At 38.4% G+C, this 15,549-nt stretch overlaps 1 protein-coding gene across 5 annotated transcripts in view; it reads left to right on the plus strand.

Annotated features, from left to right (window-relative positions):
• The window catches only part of MYRFL (myelin regulatory factor like), a 37,157-nt gene extending 26,008 nt beyond the window's left edge, over nt 1-11,149 (plus strand). For 2 of the 5 annotated variants that reach the window (XM_010413678.4, XM_010413680.4), the window contains exons 18-24: nt 54-218; nt 4,625-4,699; nt 7,203-7,290; nt 7,508-7,582; nt 8,566-8,674; nt 10,711-10,785; nt 10,878-11,149. In XM_010413678.4, the coding sequence (XP_010411980.1) occupies nt 54-218; nt 4,625-4,699; nt 7,203-7,290; nt 7,508-7,582; nt 8,566-8,674; nt 10,711-10,785; nt 10,878-10,964 (674 nt within the window). In that variant the 3' untranslated portion in view covers nt 10,965-11,149. The remainder of the gene's footprint in view (nt 1-53; nt 219-4,624; nt 4,700-7,202; nt 7,291-7,507; nt 7,583-8,565; nt 8,675-10,710; nt 10,786-10,877) is intronic. The other 3 variants (XM_019279878.3, XM_010413681.4, XM_019279877.3) reach the window with 2 other exon arrangements.
• The last annotated feature ends 4,400 nt before the right edge of the window (nt 11,150-15,549 follow it).

The raw sequence follows: 15,549 nt of genomic DNA on the forward strand, positions 1-15,549 counted from the left end.
TGTGTTTTTTGTTTGTTTGTTTTGTTTTTTGTTGTTATTGTTGTTTGCTTTAGCATTGCAAAGGGAAAGCACAATTTCTCAGAGTACACAGCCCATTAGCAGGATCCCTGAAGTGAATTTCTGTGACATTTTGCCTTGTGACAAGGTCTATTGTTGTCCAATTCATCAACCAAAAGTCAAATCTCTAAGTTGTGAAAAAAACAATGCAAAGGAAAAAGGTAAGTTGAAAAATTAGTTATTTATGATTTGAGCAGAGACTGTATGGAAAATGTGGGGGAAGGGGCAAGAATATTTAAAGGTAGTTAGCTTTCTACAAAAGAGCTTAGTCCAGAGGATTTAAAAAATCTTGATATAACTAATCATCACTACAGTCAATATGTTTTTGAAAAATCTGGCCTGGTTACCCTTAAGAATTTGGGGCCCTAAGATGTTTTTCAGGTGTCACTGTTCTTCCTGGCCATTCTTGGTAAATTATTTGATGTGAACTGGAAAGTCACCAATCCCTTTAATTAACCTTTGGCTACAGTTGGATGGGAGTTGATTTGGGGTAGTAGAGAATGAATTAACAGGTGTAAAAAAACCCCCAAAACCGGAATCGTGTCACAATGTAATGATACTACATCTTTTCTATGGGCAGAGATAGAATTCCAACTGCCTGAAAACATAAAACTTACACTTCAAACTTTGATTGTTCAGGCAGGGGTTTTGGGTAGTATTATTTGTAGGCAGAGCTCTATAAAATAAAATACTTTAACTGGAATGAATTCTTTACTGATATTGTCTGCCAGATGTTATATGTGTAATGTATGAGAGGGTGTGTTGTTTACAACTTTTATAATATTTATAAGAAAGGATTAATGCATAAAGGTATGCATAAACTATGGGAATCTGTATTCCTCTTTCCCAGTCCTTAACATTGCCAGTGTCTGGAAGCAAGTGTTAATATTACTAAACCAGCATTCATACTCTTCCTGTCTTGGCCTTGGAACAATTCTTGCACCAAAGTTGACAAAGTGAGGTTAAACTGGGGATGGATGCAGTTCAGCCTCTGAAGTACAAATATCTGCCCGGGCAGGCATTACCAATTGCTGTGGCACTCTCAGCATGACCTGTTTCAGTGGGACTCATCCACTGGTCATTCCTTACTCTGCAGACAAGCTGTATGCAAGTGGTCCTTGTGATTCTTGTGAATAGTGCTGCAGTAAGCTCTGTGGCAGATATAGCTCACTACAGTGCTTTCAAGAGGTCATACCTGAGTAATTTGTGTTGCTCTGAAGCCTGAAAGAGTGTTGATTAATTAAAAAGACATTAATCTCATTTATAAGTGAGGGAACTGTAGATGGGTCAAAATGAAATATGAAAACCTTCTGTCCCCAGCTGGCTTCTTCTGATATTAGGTGGAAAGAGAAGATAAGAATAAACACAAAGCATTACCTTCTCAAGGTCTTATGCTCCAAATAGCATTAACTGTGGATTCAAGAGTGAAAAATCAGCACAGTACACAAGCTACTGAAAGATTTCAGTTCTGCATAAGTTTAATGAACCTGAATATATCCCCAGATGGAAGGTAACAATGTCAATATGAAATCCAAACAGAAGGAAAACCAACAAGCTGTTTAATGTAGCTGTAACCAAGATAGATGAAAATGTTTTCAGAACAAAAAGCTAAGAGTTAAATATGGGGAATAATCAAGATAAAAAGTGGATACTTTAGAATCAGCTGATTAATCTGATTAATGGAAAGGTGGAACTGTTTGAAATTGCAATTGAATTAAATACTAATTTAGGAGTTAGTACAGGCCTTTTGCTGTTCCACAATGCAGTACCTGAATTCAGTGGGAGCAGACTACTATGGAGTGCATCCATTGGAGCTCCTAATCCTTTGCATCCCAGATTTGTTGATGAAAAGTCTGTTAGGAAAGTTCAAGCAGAAGCAAAAGCATTCATAAGCAAGAGAAAATTTATTAAACAACAACTCAGCACATCTTTATGTCGTCTAGCTTAATGTGGCCTTTTTCCCTCATACTTTCTTTTAATTGATTTCTCTGGAGGATTTAGGCTTTTGAACTTCCACTGATTTCAGTGAAACTGAGGAATGTGAATACCCTTCAGCATTTGGGCCTTTTCTGCTCTCTGCTTCCATGCCATTAATGCTCATTGCTCTCCCCTTAATGTTAAGCGTCACCAATAACCAGGAGCTGTACTTGCTTCCTCCTACAGTGTTGTTTCTCCCCAGTGTCTCTCCCCTCACAATAAAAGTTTGGTGAGGGCTCCTGCTGGATTTTGGTCAGCCTCATGCATTCACATTTATTGCCTTCAGAGGGCAGTTAACAGATTCATGGTAAAGTACCACCACCATGAGAAATCATTAGCAGATTTTTCCCCACACTGCTTACAGAATATTACAACTCACTTGAATTAAAACAATAGAGTGTTTGAGGGGAAAAAAAAAAAGGCTACCACATTTATTGGATGAGTTTTGCTTAATCTTATCTGAAGATGATTGTTTGCCTCATTATGTTCTTATCATGCTTGTAGTTCTGTATGTTATTGAATTGGATTGTCACACCCCACATGGGCCTTTAACAAAACCCTCAGTGTTACTATATGTGAAAGAGTGGAATTTTATTTACAATTTATTGAAGGTTGCTGTGGTGCTTAATGGTAATTCTTGGTGTTCTCAATTGGCACCTTGTATTCCAAATTTAGAATGCAGCAGCTTAAAGGACAATGAAATGGTAATTTTATGATGAGTAAAAGCCCAAGTGAAAATAAATTTCTACACTGGTTACTGACTCCGTTTGAATAGTTGAAATCTTAGTGAAGTAAATCTGTCTTTATCCTGATTTTTGTACAAAATTCTGATACTGCTTAATACTTTCTTCCGTCATCTGCAAAAGAATCAGTTTTAAGTGTTTGGTAATTCCAAGTTTTTAATATATATTCCTGCCAGTGCTTGCATGGGCTGAACTATTTTGTCTACATAGAGCAAACTTTTACCTCTACTAGGGGATTTAGGTTTTCTACAGAATAGTTCTCTGTTAATGAAAATACAAAATTACAGTGTTTAATGCATTGCTAGCATATCTGGATTATTAAGAGAAATCAGGAGAAAATGAAGGTGTGACAATTAGTTTGTGAATTAAAGGGAGGAATGAGAGAATGAACAGGCTTTTGTTAGATCTGCCCCAAGATGACTGTACATGTACAAGTGATTGCATGTGTTCAGTGGCCATTTTTCTAGGTGTGTGGAACTGTATAACGAAATGGAACAGCAGATGACTACTAAATGCTGCAATTACCACCAAAGCTGGCAGAACCTGCAGATCTGTATGATGAGCTAGTAAATAGAAAATGGATTCAAGGAATAGCTGGCAGCAGTATGAGAGGTTCATAAAAAATCACAAAACAGATTAAAATCCCAAAGAGGATTTTGTATTACATTGCTTCTGGGCCCTTGGATTCCAGTTGTTAATGTTGCTCCATGCTCTTGGTCACTTACTAGCATGAGAAAAAACTGGATTTTCTTATTTCCCAGTACTGAAATGAAATCCAAATCTGGAATGAATAAGAGAACAGTCAGGTCAATCCACCTGTCTTGTTTCAGTATCAGTTATAATGCATTTTCATCCTTCCTTCCTATCATGAAACTGTCATTTCTATTCTAAGCAGCCATTCTGAAATCAGAAAGATTCCTTTGGGAAACATGGGAATGGAGTATTTTGGTATTCTAGAAATGGTATTTGATGAAGCACATTAGTTTAGGCAAGATTGGCATTTCCCAGTGCCAGTTTCCTGGTAACACGTCTCTGAACAGATTCTTAGCTGGCAATTTTTGTAGAAGCACAAATTAATAGCATTAAATAGCATTAAACCATTTCCCATGGGCTCAAAGGGCCTTTTGCCTTCCCCAAGTTGTACTGTATGATGATTATTCAAAAGACCTTTAAAGTTCACTTTTCTAGAGAAGTGCTGAGAAAATTAATAGAAACAATTAGAAAAAGAAGTCATCAGCTTATATTACCCAGCCTAGTTCATTGTTTGAAGTTACAGAGGTGACGTCAGTGAACATGGTGATTGTGCTGTTAGAGCTGTGTATTAGCTTTTTAATTTGATTATGCATCCTCTCTCTGAAGCAATGGCTCAGTCCTCAGTATCTTAACACCTCACATTCAAAAATCCAAGTTGTTCTCCCAGCTTACATTTGCATGCAGATTGCATTCCTAATGCCATTTTCTCACTAATAAGAAAGATGTGGCTTTATGATCAGATTTGTGCTGAAGTGCCTGTCTGCTTATTGACCTTCGCTTTGGCTCTCTGTTATAGAAATTGGTGATGTTCTCTGTGTGTGGTGAAGCCTTTTCTATTAGGCTATTTTTTGGAAATATTTTCAATATCCTGTAGATGTCAAAAGCTTGTTTCTTGTTATCTGCAAACTTACTTTTGCTGTGTATATCTTCTTCTGAATAGAGGTGGTTTATATTTTAAAGACTTCTCTTGTGGTTATGCCTGACTTTACTCAAGAGATAATTAAAAAAATATCTCCTGGGTTTGTATTCATACTTTGCTGTTACAGCTGAGCAAGACTAATCTGGGGGTTGTTTGTGCATTCATCCTTTCACAGGAAAAAAAAGCGACATGTTACCCAAAAGACATCTGGTCAAAAAACCTAGTGGAAGACCTGATCTTGGAAATGACTGTAAGTCCTATATTTAAATGAGAAAAAAAAAAAGTTAAAATGTTTACTTGTATAACTTTCAAGATCTACTTTTAGGCTTAGAATTCTGCTTCTGGAATTTAGAGAAGTTTCAGCTATAACTCATCATTATAGAGAATTAGCACTTGTGAGTCTAGTTCCTGTGAACCACAGGAAACCTGTGATTCACTGTAATTTTCAGTTTATTCTTACATCTTCATTAAATTTTTATAGATTCTGACTGCCCTCTCTACAGAGTTCTTAGGCTTGGCTTCAGATACAATAAAATGACAAGTGGCATTTTCCTTGACAGGGGCTAAAATCTAGTGCTTAAGTATGTGAGTGTGATATTTGTGTGCAGGAAACTCATGATGCAGTGTGAAGGAAGTGTTTTGGGGTTTGCCTCATCTCACCTAAGGGATTAAAATGTCAGCTGCTGAAAGGGGCCATCTCTGCCTTCAGATCTTGACACTGCCTGCTTCAGAGGAGATGAAATGAAGTTCCTTGACACAGGACATTTGGCTTGATTTCAGGTTCCCCTTTTAGAGACTGTGCACTGCTGTCAGAGCCAGTCTGGGCTGAAAATATTGATTCTTTTATGTAAAGACGAGTATCTGCTGACTACATATGTTATAACAGCATGCTCTGGCATTCATTCAGTATGAGCAGGATTATGCCTTGTGTCTTTTTGGTTTATGTGCATCCTCTGTTTTAAGGCTTGTTTTTTTAAATAAATATTTGATTAAAGAGTAGGCAGTATTTGGATGATAAAACACCTAGACTTAGACATCTAGACAATGCACTTAAAGCAGGTGAGAAATAGGTTCTGCTTGTTGCCTAGATGTGCCCCAGTGGGATGATCTGGGAAAAATCATTCCCCTTCTGATTTTTTTTTGCATGAGTACCCACACCCCAGACAAAATCCTCTGAGGCATCACTATGTTACATGTTGTAATGAGATGCTCTGTCACAGGAAAATGTTCTCCTGTGCTAGTTCTCTGAGATGAACATACTCAATTTCCCTCTGTCTCTTGTAGATATTTGCAGGCTGAAATTTAAGTATATACTTCCACACAGAGATTTTATAATCAGAGAACAGGTCAGCCTATACTCATCAAGTTTCTTTGCAAAGCAGGGAATGGTTGCTGTAGACCAGAGGAACAGAAATGCAAAACCAGCATGCACAGCGTGATGTGAAGGGCTTGGGCCTGCCGAACCAAGTCCTCCTTGTGCTTTCTGCACCACAGACTTGGTGAAGGGTCTGCAGGGGAAGCCATATGAGGACCAGCTGAGATGACTTGGTTTGTTCAGCCTAGAGAAGAGGAGACTGAGGGGAGACCTCCTGGTGACACACAGCTTCTTCCTGGGGGGAAGTGCAGGGGCAGGCACTGATCTCTTTGCTCTGGTGATCAGTGACAGGACCCGAGGGAACAGTATGAAGTTGTGTCAGGGGAGGTTTAGGCTGGGTATTAGGAAAAGGTATTTCACCTCAAGGTTGGTCAGGCACTGGAACAGGCTCCCCAGATAAGTGGTCATGACACCAAGGCTGCCAGAATTCAGGAAGGATTTGGACACATGGTGTCCTGGGCAGGGCTAAGAGTTGGACGCCGTAATCTTGTCAGTCCCTTCCAGCTCAGGATTTTCTATAATGCTATGATTTCAAATCACCCAGCCCTTTCCCAAACCATTGTCAGCATCAGCTTAGTTCCACTCAAAGGGATTAAACCTGTTCAGCCCCTTGTGTTTAAGGGGCTGCCACAGTGCGTACAGAAATGGTCTGGTTTCAGAGTCTGAGATGCTGCAGGTTCTAACTGTGGATTGGATGACGTAGATGTATCCAGAAGAAAAAAGGCTTTCAGGATGCAGCTCAGTGAAGCTATTCCCAGGCCAGCTGTGAAAGCAGAACCTGTACTTCTGTGTTAGCACCCTAGTTCTTGCTGCCTAACTCTAACAGGGCTAATCTGCCCAAGGGAAAAACAGCGTTATCATGGCTATGCTCATCATCTATATGTAGAATATTACAAAACTCTTGCAAAACCAAAAGTTCTTGCAAGTTCAAGGCAACACTTTATGAAGGAATTATGTTTTCTTGCACAGAGAATTAGAAACAAGTTTTGTTGCATTCCATATTATTTGTCTCAACAAAGATAAGTTTTTTCAAGTTAATGGTTACTTGAATGAGTATGGCTTCTAGTACATTAAAATGAATATTGACACATTTGTGTTCTACTTGGGCTGCCATCAAAGCAGCCTTCAATGTCTGCCCAAAAGAAAATGGTACAGTGTTAGGTTCCCAGGATATTTGTCCTTGCAAACTAAACAAGGATCTTATCTCCAATGGCAGAATGAAGGTAATCAACCAGAGACTTTTAACTGAGTGCTAATTTAGACCTGCAGCAAGTCTAGTAGTGTCAATCAAGAGAGTAGACTACCTGCAGTTTTGTTATGCTCTTATCTAAGGTTTCTGAAAATATCAGGAATAAACCATTGTTCTTAATACTTTTAGGGATTGATACAACAGTCAGTTCCATACAGATTTTGGAAACTCAGCAAAGCATTGACAATCGCTATTGTAGAAAAAATCTGCACTGCAGGTAGGTGAATTTTTTTATTATGCTGTGGTGGAATAAAACACCATTAATGTGGCCTGGCTGCCTGGCTGGCTCTTGCTCACAGTTGTTTCCTCTAGCATGCAGGAGCCTTTGATACCTTTTTATGTTTCTTTCTGTTTAAATTTAAATGCAGTTTTCATGTTTTGGCAAAGATACTGTCTATCTCAAATCCTATGTGTATTAATGCAACCTTTTTCAGCTCTGGAAATTTCAGCTATGTTATTCCTATTAACAAATACACACCCATGGATGTAGAAATCTCACTGGAAATAAAGTAAGTACAATTAAAAGGAATACATGCAAAAGACTGCAGTGGTTCATTATTTGATAGAAATTCTTGCCTGATGTCTATTGTTACACAAATGTGTCCTGTTCAGAGGAGTGGGAAAGATCTATGCACAATTAAATTCTTAATGCAGACCTTTGGGTAGATTCCTTGCTCTAGCATAGGCCCAATACCATTCCCAACTCAAGGAAAATTTCACCCAATGTTGCAGATATTGAAATCCAGAAGCTTCTATCCTAGGAATCATTTGAGCAGACATGTATGTGTATATTGGCAGGATTGTGGCCTCTGGCCCGGGGATCAGCTTTTTTTTGTTGTTGTAGAGAAACATTATTAGGAACATAACATGAGTAACTCCAGAGAGTACCTTCTTTGAGCCTGTTGTGCCAAGCCCTGTAAAAGGGGGATTCTTGTGAAGGAGCTTCTGGTATCACATAAAATTGTGACTTAGGGCAGGGAAAAGCAGCAGACTTATTCCTCTCAGCAGGTATTTTCTCCTCAAAAGCCCACCTCTATGTTCTCCCAGAGGGAACAAGTCCTTTCTTTTGGAGTTTTATTCTGAGAAAGGCCAGTGATAGCCAGAACAGCTGCCAAACTATCTGCTTGATGACACTTTATGGCTCCTGTCTCTGCAAGAAAGGACTCGTCCAGTCTTTTGATCTTCAGTGTTATCCCTGTAAACATCTGCCTTTTTCAGATAAGATGACACGTAACAGTACTCCTGAAGTACTGTTTGTACTTCACTGAACACTCCTGAAGTGTCTGCTTGTTTTCTACAGCCACTGAAAATTTATCTTTTAAATGTATGCCATTATAATCCAATAGTACAGCCCTCCCATGTAGGGATCAATACATCACACTCAGAGTTTCACTGAGTATGAATTTATTTTGAATATTGGTTTGTGGTTTGGGGGTAACTGATTTTATTTTTAATAAAGTAATTTATCCTTATTTTTCTCTGTTTCTTGAAGCACCACAGAACCATTAATTATATTTCTCTGCAAAGTCACATTTGGAAATTATTGCTCCCATTATTCTTCAAGCCAAAACAGTAGGAAGGATTTCCAAGAAACCACACAGGTAAGACTTTTGCAGCAATACTCTGGCTTGTGGGGATCATTTTTATAAAACTAATGGCTGCAAAATTGTGACTTTTGTTGAAGTACTAAAAATCCAGTGGTACTTTGAGTCTGTCAGTCATGGCTGACTTTGGCATGACCATAATGCGATGCAGTAACTTTTTTGGAGTCAGTTTTCTGCTGACTTTTACAAAAATCTATCCAGTGATTCTCTGCAAGGACAGTTTTAATTCTGCTTCAGCCTAAGTCACCACTCTAACTCGTTATAACTCCAGAGATTCTTTAAAAATGGGAATAACTTATCACTCAGAGCTTTAGGAGACAGAGTCCTCCAAACTCTCATCTACTTTATGGTTTTCATTATTATCTTATGGGTAATGAATTCCAGTTTTAAAGTCTTGAATTTGCTGATAACAATGGTAGTATTCCCCTTTATTTCTGTGTGAACAGGAGTTTACCAATAAATCCCTCTAGGGAAAATTCTTAATTTTAAAAGCAAAAGTTGTTTACTTATCATTCTCTGGATTGCCTTGATGGGGATAAAACTGTTAAAACATGTTAGCTTTTCCCAATAAAAAAATATTTAGTGACCAGGTCTTGCAAATCTTTAAGCATCTCCAGTAAATTGATGAAGGCTTTAAACTCTCATCGAGTTCCCTGGACATACAAGACTCCTTAAGGCCCCCATTTGTCAATGTTTGTTTGGAAACGCTTATTCTGGCTAAAATGGTAGGAAAGGCAGAAGCAATGATAATAGCATTTCTGAACACATTGTAGGAGAAACATCCCTGAATTTGGAAGTAATTTCAGAGTCGTCTTTAGGATTCTGATCTATGCTCCCATACATAACATGTTTTTAATTGATTTTAATTTTTTTTTTGTGCTTAGTCAAATTAGAGCACTTGAGATACCTCCAGCCTTAAGCTGCCTTTTTGCTCAACTTTTCAAATGTCTTTGCAAAAAGTTGCAGGCTTCTCTCTAACTGTGGCAAAGTCATCCGAAAGCCCAGATTTTCTAAGTTTTGACCTGTCTGCTGTAATTTCAACAGAATTGGAATTAAGTCAGACATAGTGAGTATTGCAATGCAGAAATGTCCTTGAAGCTTACTGACAAAACTGGTCAAAGAGATTTCGTGTGTCAACCTGAAATCCACATCAAAAGACTAAAGCTAACTAGCCTCCAGCAGCAGTGAGCATTCAGATTTGATGTGACTCAGAATAGAAATGCTGCCTAGTTGAAGAGGTTTCTTTCAAGAGGATTTTTCTAGGGATTGGAAGGCTTATTCCCTACCAAAAGGCAGAGCAGCAATCATTTGGACTCAGCAGTCCCACATAAGTTCTATCATGTGAACATATCATCTCCAGCAGAGAGGATGTGTCAGAAAGTGAAGTGAGGAGAAAAAGATGAAGAAGTTGAGACACTAGAAATAAAAGTTACCATGGATCATTGGGTAAAAGAGAGGTGAGGATTGAATTTTGTTTTATTCATTGTAGCATAAACATTTCAGGTATAAAATATATTGTTTCACTTGTACATGGCAGTACACTGTAATAAAAATTAGCATGAAACCTTGCAGGTATCTGTTTCTGAAATACTGAGTGAAGACACTACCCACATCTTCAGAATGTAAAGAGGAACTTTTCTGAGCACTGCTAAAGTTGCTGGCCCAAAATCAGCAGAGCTGCCATTTGCTACTATTACAACTTAAAGCTCTCAGACCAGCTGGCACATCAGGAACAATACCTATTTATTGTGGGATTTGCTCAGAAAACAAGTGAGGGAATCCAGTTATTCAGAGCCAGCTGAGTGTCACTGGGAGTCAGATGCCTGCAGTTCCCATGTGGAGCTGATCAGAGTAAACCGACATTCACAGGGTTTAGTCAGCACTTGGTCTTTAAATACTTTGACTACGGCTATCAAGGCTTGGTATTGTAATTACTTTGCACTGCATTTGTCAATTAAATATTTCCAGAGCTTATCCTTCTCTCCAATTCCCCATGAAATAGGGTTATCTAATGTCTCCCATTTATCACCTAGGGACGCCAGCATGTTTGGGCTCTCCCTGTAGCTAAGCTGTATGACAGCGCATATTCTTTCCGTGTAGCTGTGCCGGTAAGCCTTTTCAAACAACAACATAGCAAAAGACAAATAGCATCTGAAATGACAGAAGTTCCTATATGAATCTCTTTGTTTTTCTTTTGCAGGGTTTTGCTAGCTGCTTGACAGACCCTTATTTTGCTGGAATGTTTTTTACTGATTACTACTTCTACTTTTATCGGCAGTGTAACTAAAATGTTGCCAAACATTCTGTTCTTTGGGGAAAAGATGAAGAAACATGTGATATGAAAAAGAGACTTGCAAATGACCCTGGATATTTTTTAAGCCTCTTACTGAGTTGTGTGGGACTTTCTTGGTTTTTTTTCAATTTTAGATTAAAAAAAAAAGTAGAAAAATAAAGTGTTTGACAACAACCATGGCTCTGCATTTCCAGAAGTTGTTTCTAAAGAGACAAGAGGTAATGGAGTATATGATGATATTGTGGGTGGAGTGGGAGCTTCAAAGTTCATTAGAGAAGCCCTCCCATTGAGTCACAAGGTGCAGAATGACCTCTGACTTTCTAAACTCAGAGAGGAGTGTAGGTGCAGTTCGATCCAATCTTAGCCCCAGACTTGGTCAACGGTTTAAGTCAACGGAATTGTACGCATGTGATTGAACCTCTGTACAATTTTGTCATGCAGGATTAAGGATGGCAAGCCAGATGTATAAAAATGAATGATTTATTATAATAAATGTTTGGGCGAAAAGATCTTAATCAGAATTACTTACTACATGGTATAGAAGCTAATGCTACTAGTATAGTATAGGATAGTGTACTGTATCAAAGCAATGATACTAAAGCTACCAAAAAAAACCCCAATTATTGAGTAGAGATCAATGTTACTCACCCATACAGATGACTGTGGGCAAACATCTTTAGCTCACCTTAAGAGGCATGCCCACCCAAGGGAGGAATCTCCACGCACGCTCCAAGAAGGGGTATGCTAGAAATCCCTCTCATTTGAAAGTGGCACTTATATAGTGCATATATGTAAGTGGTACTTTTATAGTATAAAGTGATTCACTGTTACTCATATGTCTCCAGGTCAGCTGTGTCAGCTCAGCATCTTTAGATAAGGATACTTTACTATATCTGCCACACCTTCACCTCAGTATCAGGATGTTTAACTTTGGGGTTGATGAGTCAGATTTCATTTTGCATAATTCAACATCAAAAGCGGCATGACACCTCTTCTCAGTTCACCACTGATAGTTTTGCAAAACTTGCATCGCTCAAGTTTTTACTGCATCCCAGACAGAGCATCCTGCTACAGATGTGTAAATAAAATGATCATATGGATCATAGTGAAGTTATATGATATTGTACATTAAACAGACAAGAGCAAGTGGGTAGGAGCACTGCTGAGTGGGGATACACTTCAGTTTTCAGAAAATGGGAAGATGATTAAATATTATTTGCAATAAGGAGACCTGCTTCTGTCCTACAGGCATACACCTTCTTTTAGTATCTGCTGCCCATTTTTGGATATAAATCTATTTATTTTTTTGCTAGCAGAACAAAACCCAACCAAAACTCTAAAAGAGAAATGTAGCACTGTGAAAATGCCCTCTACAATAAGTGTAAGTTAGGGAACAACAGGTCAATTCAGTTGCCTGTGTGTTTCCATTTCAGAAAGCAGTCCCATCATTACTGCCACAGTTGTGATTTAATAATGCTACTGCTGTTTCAATGAGTTATGTTTTAGCTACCTTTTTTTTTTTCCCCCTGAAACTGTACAGCAGGAATGAACTATTTACTCCTAAATTCAGGTTATTTTTTTTTTTGGTGTTTGTGATTTGTGATAGTGTGATGAAAGAATAGAAATATTGAGAAGAAGAATATCTTGCCTGTGTGGCTTTCTAAGTTGCATATGGATACACACCTGCATGGGAAAACTCTTTCTGTTTATATTTAGGAAATACATTTTTAAGGAAAAGCTATTTGAATGAGATTTTACATTAGTTGCTCAGAAGGAAATCAGATATAATAATCAAGTAAAGTATAAATAGTGTTATAGGGTATGTTTAGATCAATCCTTCTTTTTGTGTAGAGAAAAGAAAGTAAATATAACACAGAGACTTCAGGTTTTTAAAGATTTATGATGTGAAAGTTACATTTGAACAACTGTTCTCTGAATGAAATTATTTAGTGTTGAAAGGGAAACATTAGGAAGAAAAATGAATGTCTCAAAAAGACCTTGCCACAGTCTTTGTAAACACCAGTGTGCCTTAATTGTGTATTTATGGCCTGACAATGTGATGGGAGAGTTTGTTTCTGTGCCTTGATTTGGCATTTCTTTTGTCACTATTTTGGGATTTCCTTTAAGGATGTCCTTCTCACTGATTTTTTTTTTCAGATGTATGTGCTTAGTTGGGGTCAATTGCAATGTCAGGCTTTTTTTTCCTTAAATGACTCACTAGTTTGACCTTATGTGTTTAAGGGGTTTTTTGTGGTGTGGGTTTTTTTTTTCTGGGAATTATTTGTGGTGTAAATCACTGTTCTATAATATTCCAGAGACTAACTGGTCTTGGAACTTGGGATACAAAATAATCAGAAGTTTGTGCCTTTAGTTTTTTGTAGTCCATACTTGAGGGAAGAGTCAACCGGTCACAGATGATAAAGCATGTGCATTTTGAACAAAAATTCTACCTTTTTAGGCCCACCTGGTTTTCATCACACTGTTCTGGATTCTAATAGTCTTCCCAGTGGCGCAGAGCACTGCAGCAGGAGAATATAAACTCTAAGTGTTTCCTGTCATCAAAAAGCTTTCTGTAATTAGAGTCTAAGGTGAGGTGCGTGTGGGATAGCAACTATTTTCTTTCTTAAAAAGCTTGTGGTGATTTAATTACACATCAGTTTGCCCATTTAAGAATTTTCAACTAGTTCTTTACTCCTGTCCTATGTTTGTAGAAAGATACTGTTGAAGATTTCATTCAGATTTAAGGTGACATGAAGCTTGTATGAAGGCTGTGTTCTAACATGTCTGAGATAACAAATACCAATCTTGGCAAAAGCTAGGGAAGACCTAGCACAAATTACGTACTTGGAGTTAAAAGAACTGTGGCTGGGTGCTGTTTAGCTGCTTACTGGGGTTAAACTGTGACACAGCCCCACCAGATACCCAGTGAGTGACTGACCTACATGACCAGAATTTGATCCATTTTGGACTGGAAATATAGAAGCTCTAAGAATGATTCTCACTCCCATAACTGCGGAGCTTTCACTTTACTATGTTTCAGGAAGTGGAACTCATCTTGACAGCACTGGACTGGTGACATTCTTGGTCTCCTGCTGTCCTTCTCCCTTGTATGGCATTGAACTAGAACTACCACAGAAGAATACCACAGGGAAAACATGGCCAGCAGCGTTTTCCATCCTGTACAGCCAAAGGAAGTACGGATTGACCTTTCCAAATGAAAAGGTTCGAAAAATTTTAAGCGCGTCCTTTGTTAGGTTTAGGTTGGGGGTGTTTTTTTGCCATTTCTGTAACCATTCTCAGTAACAAAATTACAACAGTTTTTAATAGCGGTCATTCTAAGTTGAAACAATTCTTGTGAATACTGAATAATGAATTATTAATGGTTTATGTACATTATACTTGGAACAGGAGATTCTCTTTCCTATTTTTACCACGATGTGGTTGTAAGAGACCTTCAGACATCCATCACTGGAATATTTCTGCCTAACTTAAGAGGGAGCTGAGGCAAAGTACACTGCCAGTCTGTGTGAAAGTCACAGCTGTAAGTTGCAGGAGGAAATGCAGGGCTGGAATGGGGTGATCTTGTACCATTTGATCTGGGTTTCAAACCGTGCTGTGCATACCAAGAGCATGATGTGGCAATTCACGTTTTCACTTGACTGTAACACAAATTACTTCACTGTGCTTTTACTGAGTTTGATCTAGCAGTAGCAGAGGCATTTGAAGTAAGAACCTGAGATCACCTCAAAGCCCAGTGCACTAAGCCAAGAGGCTGTGAATGCTGAAAATGCTGCATGGCCAGTCCATGGATGCCAAGGATGAGGCAAAAGAGCAGAATGAGTGGTTCTGAGCTGTGAGTTTGCAGCTGGAATTGCTGATAGCCTTTGGCACAGCTGTAGACAGCTGTGAGCAAAGAGGCATTTTGGTCTCTTATAGAGCTCAGCTCAAGTGACTCTCCAGTTAAGAGGCTGTCTGGTAGCATGATGTGAGCCCACCCTGAGAAGTTAGCAATCCCAAAACTGAGCTTGGAGTCCTGCACAGCACAGGTCTGAAGGGAGACCTGGAGGTGAGGTTTTGATTAAGTCCTGATTATCTACATTTTTCTAGGATTTTGCTTGCTTTATGAAATCAGAAAAGTACTTTTATTAATATTTGCTATTGGTTAAATTCTGCTCACAGTACAAGAAGTTCCTCACTCAGGAGTCACTGACTTCTTAAATGACAGATCTGTTGCATAGAACCTGAGCCAATCCATCTGCAAAATGCAAACCTGGTTTATATCAGGTTTACTCTTTCTATTGGTAAGAGTGCTACAGAGTGTGTTTAAAATAAGCCAGTTCATTTTAGGTGTAGAAACTACTTTCAAAATACACAGAAAACTTATCCTAATTTTTCAATTGCAGTGCTGTAAGACTTTTCTATGATGTGTTGCTCTATATGAAGACATGGCCTTTGTATGTGACATTACAGTACACTTGGAAGCATTGAACACAGCTGATGGAAACTCACAATAACGAATCATTTACTGATCTTACCTTAATCTTGGAATAATTCTATTAATGTCCCAGATAAATAGTGC

Source organism: Corvus cornix, chromosome 1A (genome assembly GCF_000738735.6).
Source record: "Corvus cornix cornix isolate S_Up_H32 chromosome 1A, ASM73873v5, whole genome shotgun sequence".
In the NCBI taxonomy this organism is placed as follows: domain Eukaryota; kingdom Metazoa; phylum Chordata; class Aves; order Passeriformes; family Corvidae; genus Corvus; species Corvus cornix.